Source organism: Calidris pugnax, unplaced genomic scaffold (assembly GCF_001431845.1).
Source record: "Calidris pugnax isolate Ruff unplaced genomic scaffold, ASM143184v1 scaffold856, whole genome shotgun sequence".
NCBI classification, from domain to species: Eukaryota; Metazoa; Chordata; class Aves; order Charadriiformes; family Scolopacidae; genus Calidris; species Calidris pugnax.
In genome coordinates, this window is record NW_015091511.1 from 10,046 (window position 1) to 23,902 (window position 13,857).

At 60.5% G+C, this 13,857-nt stretch overlaps 1 protein-coding gene across 2 annotated transcripts in view; it reads left to right on the forward strand.

The window, feature by feature from the left end:
- Positions 1-284: 284 nt before the first annotated feature.
- Positions 285-13,857, forward strand: part of SLC8A2 (solute carrier family 8 (sodium/calcium exchanger), member 2) — a 14,695-nt gene continuing 1,122 nt past the window's right edge. Inside the window, exons 1-6 of one of the 2 annotated variants that reach the window (XM_014961729.1) lie at positions 285-2,064; positions 10,351-10,454; positions 10,590-10,607; positions 11,427-11,548; positions 11,640-11,739; positions 12,676-12,951. In XM_014961729.1, coding sequence (XP_014817215.1) covers positions 308-2,064; positions 10,351-10,454; positions 10,590-10,607; positions 11,427-11,548; positions 11,640-11,739; positions 12,676-12,951 — 2,377 coding nt within the window. In that variant the 5' untranslated portion in view covers positions 285-307. Of the gene's footprint in view, positions 2,065-10,350; positions 10,455-10,589; positions 10,608-11,423; positions 11,549-11,639; positions 11,740-12,675; positions 12,952-13,857 lie in introns of both variants that reach the window. The other variant, XM_014961728.1, reaches the window with a different exon arrangement.

Genomic DNA, 13,857 nt, shown 5'->3' on the forward strand with positions numbered 1-13,857 from the left:
CCCCCAGAGCTTTAAGTAGCCCTCTAAGCCCTTTAAGTAGCCCCCAGACCTTTAAGTAGCCCTGTTAGCCTTTTAGTAGCCCCATGGCTTTACTGAGCCCCCAGAGCTTTAAGTAGCCCTCTAAGCCCTTTAAGTAGCCCCCAGACCTTTAAGTAGCCCTGTTAGCCTTTTAGTAGCCCCATGGCTTTACTGAGCCCCCAGAGCTTTAAGTAGCCCTCTAAGCCCTTAAGTAGCCCCCCAGACCTTTTAGTAGCCCCCTGGCTTTACGGACCCCCCCTCTCTGCCCCCGCAGGTGGGAGCCGTGGGGATGGCGGCCCGGCGGGCGGCGTTGGTGGCCGCCCTGCTGTTGGCCGAGCCCTGCGTCCCGACGGTGGCCACCGAAGGGGCCAACGGGACCTGCCAGGGCTCCAACCGGTGCCAACCCGGCGTCCTCCTGCCCGTCTGGCAACCGGACAACCCTTCCTTGGGCGACAAGGCGGCCCGGGCCATCGTCTACTTCGTGGCCATGATGTACATGTTCTTGGGGGTGTCCATCATCGCCGACCGCTTCATGGCCTCCATCGAGGTCATCACCTCCAAGGAGAAGGAGATCACCATCACCAAGGCCAACGGGGAGACCAGCATCGGCACCGTCCGCATCTGGAACGAGACGGTCTCCAACCTCACCTTGATGGCTTTGGGTTCCTCCGCCCCCGAGATCCTCCTCTCCGTCATCGAGGTGTGTGGTCACAACTTCCAGGCCGGAGAGTTGGGTCCCGGCACCATCGTGGGGAGCGCGGCCTTCAACATGTTCGTGGTCATCGCCGTCTGCGTCTACGTCATCCCCAGCGGCGAGAGCCGCAAGATCAAGCACTTGAGGGTCTTCTTCGTCACCGCCTCTTGGAGCATCTTCGCCTACATCTGGCTCTACCTCATCTTGGCCGTCATCTCCCCCGGGGTGGTGCAGGTGTGGGAAGCCCTCCTCACCCTCATCTTCTTCCCCGTCTGCGTGGTCTTCGCTTGGGCGGCCGACAAACGGCTCCTCTTCTACAAATACGTCTACAAACGCTACCGGGCCGACCCCCGCAGCGGCATCATCATCGGCACCGAAGGAGAACTCCCCAAGGGCATCGAGATGGACGGGGGGTTCCCCGGGGCCGCCCCCCAAGAACGACGCGAGGCCGAAGGTCTCTCCGCGTCCCCCGCCCTCCCCGCCCCAACCCCGGAGGAGAAAGAGCTGGACGAGAGCCGGCGGGAGGTCATCCAGATCTTGAAGGACCTCAAGCAGAAGTACCCAGAGAAGGAGTTGGAGCAGCTGGTGGACATGGCCAACTACTACGCCCTCCTCCACCAGCAGAAGAGCCGGGCCTTCTACCGCATCCAGGCCACCCGTATGATGACGGGGGCCGGCAACATCTTGAAGAAACACGTGGCCGAGTTCTCCAAGAGGTCCTCCACCCTCTTGGAGGTGCCCTCGGACGCCGAGGAGGAGAACTGCAGCCGGATCTTCTTCGAGCCTTGTCTCTACCACTGCCTGGAGAACTGCGGCTCCGTCACCCTCTCGGTGGCTTGTCAACAAGGGGCGGAGGCCAACCACACCTTCTACGTGGACTACAAGACGGAGGACGGCTCGGCCAAGGCGGGCTCCGACTACGAGTACAGCGAGGGGACCCTCATCTTCAAGCCGGGGGAGACCCAGAAGGAGCTGAAGATCGGCATCATCGACGACGACATCTTCGAGGAGGACGAGCACTTCTTCGTCCGCCTCCTCAACCTCCGGGTGGGCGACGCCGAGGGCATGTTCGAAGCCGATTCGGCCGAGCACCCCAAAGGTCGGTTGGTGGCCCCTTTGGTGGCCACCGTCACCATCTTGGACGACGACCACGCCGGGATCTTCACCTTCCAAGACCGGCTCTTGCACGTCAGCGAGTGCCAGGGCACGGTGGAGGTGACGGTGGTGAGGAGCTCGGGGGCGCGGGGCACCGTCCTCCTGCCCTACCGCACCCTGGAGGGCACGGCCCGCGGCGGCGGCGTCCACTACGAGGACGCTTGTGGGGAGCTGGAGTTCCGCAACGACGAGACCGCGTGAGGCCCCGCCCCTCCCTTGCACGCCCACCCCTTGCACGCCCACCCCTTGCACGCCCACCCCTTGCACGCCCAACTCATGCTCGGCCACCCGTTGCATGACCACCCATCACACAACCATCCCTTGTAGGACCATCCCTTGGATGACCATCACTCGCACGTCCATCCCTTGGAGGACCATCCCTTGCACTTCCACCATTTTCACACCCACCCCTTGCACAGCCACCCCCTTGCACGGCCACCCCTTGCATGGCAAGGCCTTGCACGACCACCCCTTGCACGCCCAACTCATGCTCGGCCACCCGTTGCATGATCACCTGTCGCACGACCATCCCTTGTAGGACCATCCCTTGATGGACCATCCCTTGGAAGACCACCTCTTGCACATCCACCATTTTCACACCCACCCCTTGCACGGGCACCCTCTTGTATGTCTGGGTCTTGCACGCCCACCCCTTGCATGCCCAACTCATGCTTGGCCACCCATTGCATGGTCACCCATCGCACAACCATCCCTTGGATGACCATCCCTCGCACGTCCATCCCTTGGATCACCACCCCTTGCACAGCCAGGTCTTGTGTGGCCACCCCTTGCACAGCTGCTCCTTGCACGGCCACCCCTTGCACGCCCAACTCATGCTCGGCCACCCGTTGCATGATCACCCATTGCATGACCATCCCTTGGAGGACCATTCCTTGATGGACCATCCCTTGGATGACCATCACTCGCACGTCCATCCCTTGGAGGACCATCCCTTGCACTTCCACCATTTTCACACCCACCCCCTTGCACAGCTAGGTCTTGCACAACCACCCCTTGCACGCCCAACTCATGCTCGGCCACCCGTTGCATGATCACCTGTCGCACGACCATCCCTTGGAGGACCATTCCTTGGAGGACCATCCCTTGTAGGACCATCCCTTGATGGACCATCCCTTGGAAGACCACCTCTTGCACATCCACCATTTTCACACCCACCCCTTGCACAGCCACCCCCTTGCACGGTCAGGCCTTGCACGCCCACCCCTTGCACACCCAACTCATGCTCAGCCACCCGTTGCATGGTCACCCATCGCACGACCATCCCTTGGAGGACCATCCCTTGGAGGACCTTCCCTCACACGTCCATCCATTGGAGGACCACCCCTTGCACATCCACCATTTTCACACCCACCCCTTGCATGGCCACCCTCTTGTACGGCTGGGCCTTGCACGCCCACCCCTTGCACGCCCAACTCATAATTGGCCACCCGTTGCATGGTCACCCGTCGCACAACCATCCCTTGGAGGACCATCCCTTGATGGACCATCCCTTGGAGGACCATCCCTCACATGTCCATCCCTTGGATGACCATCCCTTGCACACCCAGGTCTTACACAGCCACCCCTTGCACAGCCAGGCCTTGCACGACCACCCGTTGCACACCCAACTCATGCTTGGCCACCCATTGCATGATCACCCATCGCACGATCATCCCTTGGAGGGCCCACCCGTTGCATGACCACCCATCACACAACCATCCCTTGTAGGACCATCCCTTGGATGACCATCACTCGCACGTCCATCCCTTGGAGGACCATCCCTTGCACTTCCACCATTTTCACACCCACCCCTTGCACAGCCACCCCCTTGCACGGCCACCCCTTGCATGGCAAGGCCTTGCACGACCACCCCTTGCACGCCCAACTCATGCTCGGCCACCCGTTGCATGATCACCTGTCGCACGACCATCCCTTGTAGGACCATCCCTTGATGGACCATCCCTTGGAAGACCACCTCTTGCACATCCACCATTTTCACACCCACCCCTTGCACGGGCACCCTCTTGTATGTCTGGGTCTTGCACGCCCACCCCTTGCATGCCCAACTCATGCTTGGCCACCCATTGCATGGTCACCCATCGCACAACCATCCCTTGGATGACCATCCCTCGCACGTCCATCCCTTGGATCACCACCCCTTGCACAGCCAGGTCTTGTGTGGCCACCCCTTGCACAGCTGCTCCTTGCACGGCCACCCCTTGCACGCCCAACTCATGCTCGGCCACCCGTTGCATGATCACCCATTGCATGACCATCCCTTGTAGGACCATCCCTTGATGGACCATCCCTTGGATGACCATCACTCGCACGTCCATCCCTTGGAGGACCATCCCTTGCACTTCCACCATTTTCACACCCACCCCCTTGCACAGCTAGGTCTTGCACAACCACCCCTTGCACGCCCAACTCATGCTCGGCCACCCGTTGCATGATCACCTGTCGCACGACCATCCCTTGGAGGACCATTCCTTGGAGGACCATCCCTTGTAGGACCATCCCTTGATGGACCATCCCTTGGAAGACCACCTCTTGCACATCCACCATTTTCACACCCACCCCTTGCACAGCCACCCCCTTGCACGGTCAGGCCTTGCACGCCCACCCCTTGCACACCCAACTCATGCTCAGCCACCCGTTGCATGGTCACCCATCGCACGACCATCCCTTGGAGGACCATCCCTTGGAGGACCTTCCCTCACACGTCCATCCATTGGAGGACCACCCCTTGCACATCCACCATTTTCACACCCACCCCTTGCATGGCCACCCTCTTGTACGGCTGGGCCTTGCACGCCCACCCCTTGCACGCCCAACTCATAATTGGCCACCCGTTGCATGGTCACCCGTCGCACAACCATCCCTTGGAGGACCATCCCTTGATGGACCATCCCTTGGAGGACCATCCCTCACATGTCCATCCCTTGGATGACCATCCCTTGCACACCCAGGTCTTACACAGCCACCCCTTGCACAGCCAGGCCTTGCACGACCACCCGTTGCACACCCAACTCATGCTTGGCCACCCATTGCATGATCACCCATCGCACGATCATCCCTTGGAGGGCCATCCCTTGTAGGACCATCCCTTGGAAGACCATCCCTTGCACATCCACCATTTTCACAGCCACCCCCTTGTAAGGCTGGGCCTTGCACGGCCACCCCTTGCACAGCTGCTCCTTGCACGGCCACCCCTTGCACAGCTGCTCCTTGCACGGCCACCCCTTGCACAGCTGCTCCTTGCACGGCCACCCCTTGCACAGCTGCTCCTTGCACGGCCACCCCTTGCACAGCTGCTCCTTGCACGGCCACCCCTTGCACAGCTGCTCCTTGCACGGCCACCCCTTGCACGCCCAACTCATGCTTGGCCACCCATTGCATGGTCACCCATCGCACAACCATCCCTTGGATGACCATCCCTCGCACGTCCATCCCTTGGATCACCACCCCTTGCACAGCCAGGTCTTGTGTGGCCACCCCTTGCACAGCTAGGCCTTGCACGCCCACCCCTTGCACACCCAACTCATGCTCGGCCACCTGTTGCATGGTCACTCATTGCATGACCATCCCTTGTAGGACCATTCCTTGTAGGACCATCCCTTGGATGACCATCCCTTGTACAGCCAGGTCTTGCACGGCCACCCCTTGCACAGCTGTTCCTTGCACAACCACCCGTTGCACGCCCAACTCATACTTGGCTACCTGTTGCATGGTCACCCATCCCACAACCATCCCTTGGAGGACCATCCCTTGGAGGACCATCCCTCACACGTCCATCCCTTGGAGGACTATCCCTTGCACATCCACCATTTTCACACCCACCCCTTGCACACCCACCCCCTTGCATGGCTGGGTCTTGCACGACCACCCATTGCACACCGAGGACCATCCATTGATGGACCATCCCTTGTAGGACCATCCCTTGGAGGACCATCCATTGATGGACCATCCCTTGGAAGACCACCTCTTGCACATCCACCATTTTCACACCCACCCCTTGCACACCCACCCCCTTGCATGGCTGGGTCTTGCACGACCACCCATTGCACACCCAACTCATACTTGGCCACCCATTGCATGATCACCCATCCTACGACCATCCCTTGTAGGACCATCCCTTGGAGGACCATCCCTTGTAGGACCATCTCTCGCACGTCCATCCATTGGATGACCACCCCTTACACATCCACCATTTTCACACCCACCCCTTGCACAGCCACCCCCTTGCCCGGCCACCCCTTGCATGGCAAGGCCTTGCACGCCCACCCGTTGCACACCCAACTCATGCTCGGCCACCCATTGCATGGTCACCCATCGCATGACCATCCCTTGTAGGACCATTCCTTGTAGGACCATCCCTTGGATGACCATCCCTTGTACAGCCAGGTCTTGCACGGCCACCCCTTGCACAGCCACCCCCTTGTACGGCTGGGCCTTGCACGGCCACCCTTTGCACACCCAACTCATGCTTGGCCACCTGTTGCATGACCACCCATCGCACAACTATTCCTTGTAGGACCATTCCTTGTAGGACCATCCCTTGGATCACCATCCCTTGTAGGACCATTCTTTGGATGACCATCCCTTGCACAGCCAGGTCTTGTGTGGCCACCCCTTGCACAGCTGCTCCTTGCACGGCCACCCCTTGCACGCCCAACTCATGCTCGGCCACCCGTTGCATGATCACCCATTGCATGACCATCCCTTGGAGGACCATTCCTTGATGGACCATCCCTTGGATGACCATCACTCGCACGTCCATCCCTTGGAGGACCATCCCTTGCACTTCCACCATTTTCACACCCACCCCCTTGCACAGCTAGGTCTTGCACAACCACCCCTTGCACGCCCAACTCATGCTCGGCCACCCGTTGCATGATCACCCATTGCATAACCATCCCTTGTAGGACCATTCCTTGATGGACCATCCCTTGGATGACCATCACTCGCACGTCCATCCCTTGGAGGACCATCCCTTGCACTTCCACCATTTTCACACCCACCCCCTTGCACAGCTAGGTCTTGCACAACCACCCCTTGCACGCCCAACTCATGCTCGGCCACCCGTTGCATGATCACCTGTCGCACGACCATCCCTTGGAGGACCATTCCTTGGAGGACCATCCCTTGTAGGACCATCCCTTGATGGACCATCCCTTGGAAGACCACCTCTTGCACATCCACCATTTTCACACCCACCCCTTGCACAGCCACCCCCTTGCACGGTCAGGCCTTGCACGCCCACCCCTTGCACACCCAACTCATGCTCAGCCACCCGTTGCATGGTCACCCATCGCACGACCATCCCTTGGAGGACCATCCCTTGGAGGACCTTCCCTCACACGTCCATCCATTGGAGGACCACCCCTTGCACATCCACCATTTTCACACCCACCCCTTGCATGGCCACCCTCTTGTACGGCTGGGCCTTGCACGCCCACCCCTTGCACGCCCAACTCATAATTGGCCACCCGTTGCATGGTCACCCGTCGCACAACCATCCCTTGGAGGACCATCCCTTGATGGACCATCCCTTGGAGGACCATCCCTCACATGTCCATCCCTTGGATGACCATCCCTTGCACACCCAGGTCTTACACAGCCACCCCTTGCACAGCCAGGCCTTGCACGACCACCCGTTGCACACCCAACTCATGCTTGGCCACCCATTGCATGATCACCCATCGCACGATCATCCCTTGGAGGGCCATCCCTTGTAGGACCATCCCTTGGAAGACCATCCCTTGCACATCCACCATTTTCACAGCCACCCCCTTGCACAGCCATCCCCTTGCACGGCCAGGTCTTGCACGACCTCCCATTGCACACCCAACTCATGCTCGGCCACCTGTTGCATGGTCACCCATCGCACAACCATCCCTTGGAGGACCATCCCTTGTAGGACCATCCCTTGGATCACCATCCCTTGTAGGACCATTCTTTGGATGACCATCCCTTGCACAGCCAGGTCTTGTGTGGCCACCCCTTGCACAGCTGCTCCTTGCACGGCCACCCCTTGCACGCCCAACTCATGCTTGGCCACCCGTTGCATGGTCAACCATCACACGACCATCCCTTGGAGGACCATCCCTCGTGCATCCATCCCTTGGAGGACCACCCCTTGCACATCCACCATTTTCACACCCACCCCTTGCACAGCCACCCCCTTGCACGGCTGGGTCTTGCACGACCACCCATTGCACATGCTCAGCCACCGGTTGCATGATCACCCATCGCACGACCATCCCTTGTAGGACCATCTCTGACACATCCACCCTTCACACAACCACCCCTTGCACACCCATCCTTTGCGTCCCATGACCATCCCTTGTAGGACCATCCCTCATAGGACCATCCCTTGGAGGACCATCCCTCACGCGTCCATCCATTGGAGGACCACCCCTTGCACATCCACCATTTTCACAGCCACCCCCTTGCACAGCCATCCCCTTGCACGGCCAGGTCTTGCACGACCTCCCATTGCACACCCAACTCATGCTCGGCCACCTGTTGCATGGTCACCCATCGCACAACCATCCCTTGGAGGACCATCCCTTGTAGGACCATCCCTTGGATCACCATCCCTTGTAGGACCATTCTTTGGATGACCATCCCTTGCACAGCCAGGTCTTGTGTGGCCACCCCTTGCACAGCTGCTCCTTGCACGGCCACCCCTTGCACGCCCAACTCATGCTTGGCCACCCGTTGCATGGTCAACCATCACACGACCATCCCTTGGAGGACCATCCCTCGTGCATCCATCCCTTGGAGGACCACCCCTTGCACATCCACCATTTTCACACCCACCCCTTGCACAGCTGTTCCTTGCACAACCACCCGTTGCACGCCCAACTCATACTTGGCTACCTGTTGCATGGTCACCCATCCCACAACCATCCCTTGGAGGACCATCCCTTGGAGGACCATCCCTCACACGTCCATCCCTTGGAGGACTATCCCTTGCACATCCACCATTTTCACACCCACCCCTTGCACACCCACCCCCTTGCATGGCTGGGTCGAGATGGGTGGATGGAGGCGTGGAGATGGAGAGATGGAAGGATGGATGGACAGACGGAGGGAGGGAGGGACAGATGGACGGGTGGGGGGATGGAGGGAGGGATGAAGAGATGGATGGAGGGAGGGATGGTGGGAGAGGGATGGATGGATGGATAGAGGGATGGAGATGAAGAGATGGAGATAGGCTGGGTCTTGCACAACCACCCATTGCACGCCCAACTCATGCTTGACCACCGGTTGCATGATCACCCATCGCACAACCATCCCTTGTAGGACCATCTCTGACACGTCCACCCTTCGCACAACCACCCCTTGCACACCCATCCTTTGCACGCTCACCCCATGCACGACCACTCCTTGCAGCGGAGGGAGGAAGGGATGGTGGGAGAAGGAGGGATGGAGGGAGGGACACAGGGATGGATGGAGAGACGGGTGGATGGATGGAGAGATGGAAGGATGGATGGAGAGATGGAGGGAGGGATGGACAGATGGATGGGTGGGGGGACGGAGGGAGGGATGGAGGGATGGAGAGATGGATGGAGGGATGGAGATGGAGAGATGGAGATGAAGGGATGGAGATGAAGAGATGGGGATGGATGGATGGAGAGATGGAGATGAAGAGATGGATGGACAGATGGATGGGTGGGTGGATGGAGGGATGGAGATGAAGAGATAGAGATGGAGAGATGGAGATGAAAGGATGGAGGGACGGATGGAGAGATGGAGATGAAGGGATGGATGGAGGGATGGAGATGAAGAGATGGGGATGGATGGATGGAGAGATGGAGATGAAGAGATGGAGGGATGGAGATGGAGGGATGGATGGAGAGAAGGAGATGAAGAGATGGATGGAGGGATGGACATGGAGGAATGGAGAGATGAAGAGATGGATGGAGGGATGGAGATGAAGATATGGATGGAGGGATGGATGGAGAGATGGAGATGAGGAGATGGAGATGAAGAGATGGAGATGGAGAGATGGATGGATGGATGGATGGATGGATGGATGGAGAGATGGGGATGAAGAGATGGATGGAGACGAAGAGATGGAGAGATGGAGATGGAGAGATAGAGATGGAGGGATGGAGAGACGGATGGATGGATGGGTGGAGGGATGAAGAGATGGAGATGAAGAGATGGGGATGGAGGGATGTAGATGAAGAGATGGATGGATGGAGAGATGGAGATGGAGGGATGGATGGACAGATGGACAGAGAGATGGGTGGATGGGAGAGGGCTCTGCTTGGCCATTGCCACCCCACCCCGGGGACACTCTACCCCCATGGGGACAACCCCCAGCAGAGGTGGTCCCACGGGGCAGAAGGTGGCCCCCGTGGCTGGTTCCTGCCCCCCCTCCTCCCCCCTCCATCCCCGTGGGGCATCGTGGGTCCTGGGGGGGTGACGGTGACGGCGCCGTGTCCCCCCCTTGGTCCCCCCGTCCCCAGGAAGACGCTGCAGGTGAAGATCGTGGACGACGAGGAGTACGAGAAGAAGGACAACTTCTTCATCGAGCTGGGGCAGCCACGGTGGCTCAAACGGGGCATCTCGGGTACGGGCGTGGCCGGGGGGGGGGTGGTCAAGGGGGGCGTGGTCGAGGGGGGGCGTGGCCAGGGTGGGGCATCGGGTTTGGAGTGGGGCTGAGCCCTGGTGGCATCTCCCCACCTTCCTCTTCCTCTCTCCACAGCCCTTCTGCTCACCCAAGGTAGGAGCCATCGTCGTCATCATCATCATTGTCATCATCATCATCATCATCGTCGTCATCGTCATCGTCGTCATCATCATCATTGGGTTCAGCGCTGGTGGGGGGTCGGGTCCTGCTGTCCCCATGTCCTGCGCCACGTCCCCGTGTCACCTACGGTCACCCCCGTGTCACGTCCTCGTGGCCGGGCCGTGTCCCCACATCCCGGTCCCCACCGTGGTGTCCCCACATCGTGTCTCCATGTTGTGTCCCCACATCGTGTCCCCACGTGGTGTCCCCACACCATGACCCCACGTGGTGTCCTCATGACGTGCCTCCATGTGGTGTCCCCATGCCAGGGCCCCACGATGTGTCCCCACATGTTGTCTCTCCACCGTGTCCCCCGTGCCATGTCCCCACACCTTGTCTCCGTGTGGTGTCCCCACGTGGTGTCCCCCCACCATGTCCCCATGCCATGTCCCCACGTGGTGTGTCCCCACGTGGTGTCCCCATGCCAGGTCCCCACAATCTGTCCCCATGTGTTCTCCCCCCACTGTGTCCCCACATGGTGTCCCCACACCATGTCTCCAGGTGGTGTCCCCATGTGGTGTCCCCCCACCATGTCCCTGTGCCGTGTCTCCATGTGGTGTCCCCACGCCATGTCTCCAGGTGGTGTCCCCATGTGGTGTCCCCCCACCATGTCCCTGTGCCGTGTCTCCATGTGGTGTCCCCATGCCAGGTCCCCACGCCATGTCTCCACCTGATGTCCCCCCACCGTGTCCCCGGTCCGTGTCTCCATGTGGTGTCCCCACGCCGTGTCCCCCCGCCGTGTCCCCGCAGCAGACGGTGACCGGAAGCTCTCGGCGGAGGAGGAGGAGGCTCGACGCATCGCCGAGATGGGCAAACCCATCCTGGGGGAGAACTGCAAGTTGGAGGTCATCATCGAGGAGTCCTACGACTTCAAGGTGACCGGTGGGGGGACGGGGAGGTCAGGGGACACGGGGACACGGTGTGTGGGTGGTGGGGGACACGGGGAACACGGCCATGTCCCCACAGAACACGGTGGACAAGCTGATCAAGAAGACCAACTTGGCCATGGTCATCGGGACGCACTCCTGGAGGGAGCAGTTCCTGGAAGCCATCACCGTCAGCGCAGGTGGGTCTCCAGCCCTGGGGCCACCACCCTGTGGCCACCACCCTGGGACCGTCCACCTTGTGGTCACCATCCTTGGGCCACCACCTTCTGGCCATGACCCTATGGCCACCATCCTAGGGCCACCACTTTGTGGCCACCACCCTGGGACCATCCACTTTGTGGCCACCATCCTTGGGCCACCACATTCTGGCCACCACCTTGTGGCCACCATCCTAGGGCCACCACCCTGGGACCATCCACCCTGTGGCCACCACCCTGGGACCATCCACCTTGTGGTCACCATCCTTGGGCCACCACCTTCTGGCCATGACCCTATGGCCACCATCCTTGGGCCACCACCTTCTGGCCATGACCCTATGGCCACCAGCCTTGGGCCCCCTCCCTGTGGCCACCACCCTGAGACCATACACCCTTGGGGCCACCACCCTGTGGCCACCACCCTGGGACCATCCACCTTGTGGTCACCATCCTTGGGCCACCACCTTCTGGCCATGACCCTATGGCCACCATCCTTGGGCCACCACCCTGTGGCCACCACCCTGAGACCATGCACCCTGGGGCCAAGCACCCTGGGGGCCACCACCCTGAGACCATACACCCTTGGGGCCACCACCCTGTGGCCACCACCACCTTGTGGCCACCACTACCCTGTGGCCACCACCCTGAGACCATACACCCTTGGGGCCACCACCTTGTGGCCACTCCTCCATGGCCACCACCACCTTGTGGCCACCATCACCCACCCTGAGACCATACACCTTGTGGCTACCACCACCTCGTAGCTACCACCCTGTGACCACCACCACCTTGTGGCCACCACCACCCTGAGACCACCATGCACCTTGGGCCAAGTGCCCTGGTGGCCACCACCCTGGGGACAACCCCCCTCCCCGTGGCCACCCGCCGTGGGCGCTGAGGGTGACCCTTCCCCGGCAGGCGAGGAGGAGGAGGAGGAGGACGGGCGTGAGGAGCGGCTGCCCTCCTGCTTCGACTACGTCATGCACTTCCTGACGGTCTTCTGGAAGGTCCTCTTCGCCTGCGTCCCCCCCACCGAGTACTGCAACGGCTGGGCCTGCTTCGGCGTCTCCATCCTCCTCATCGGCATCCTCACCGCCCTCATCGGGGACCTGGCCGCCCACTTCGGCTGCACCGTGGGCCTCAAGGACTCGGTCAACGCCGTCGTCTTCGTGGCCCTCGGCACCTCCATCCCCGGTGAGGGAGGGGGTGGGGAGGAGATGATGGAGATTGGGATGGGGATGGAGATGGGGATGGAGATGATGGGGATGGAGATGGAGATTGGGATGGGGATGGAGATGGAGATGGAGATGGAGATGGGGATGGGATGGAGATGGGGATGGGGATGGAGATGGAGATGGAGATGGGGATGGAGATGGGATGGGGGTGGAGATGGAGATGGGGATGGAGATGGAGGTGGAGGTGGAGATGAAGATGGGATGGGGATGGAGATGGAGATGGGGAGGAGATGGGGATTGGATAGAGATGGGGATATGGATGGAGATGGGGATGGAGATGGAGGTGGGGATGGAGATGGGGGTGGAGGTGGAGATGAGGTGGGGGTGGAGATGGGGAGATGGAGATGGGGATGGAGATGGAGATGGGGATGGGGATGGGGATGGGATGGGATGGCATGACATCTCCATGTCCCCATGCCCATCCCATGTTCCCAATGTCCGCCTTGTGTCCCCATATCCCTCTGTCCCCATCTCCCCATGCCCACCTCCCCATCTCCATGCCCATCCCTTCTCCCAATGCCCACGTCCCCATGCGCACCCCATGTCCCCATCTCCATGTCCCCATCTCCACATCCCCATGCCCTCATGCCCATCCCATCTCCACGTCCCCATGCCCTCTCCATCTCTCCATGCCCGCCCCATGTCCCCATGTCCATCTCCCCATCTCCATCCCCATCCCATCTCCCCATCTCCCCATGTCCCCATCTCCACGTCCCCATGTCCCCATGCCCATCTCCATGCCCATCCCATCTCCCCATCTCCACGTCCCCATGCCTGCCCCATGTCCCCATGCCCATCTCCCCATGCCCATCCCATCTCCCCATGTCCCCATGCCCATCTCCCCATCTCCATGCCCATCCCATCT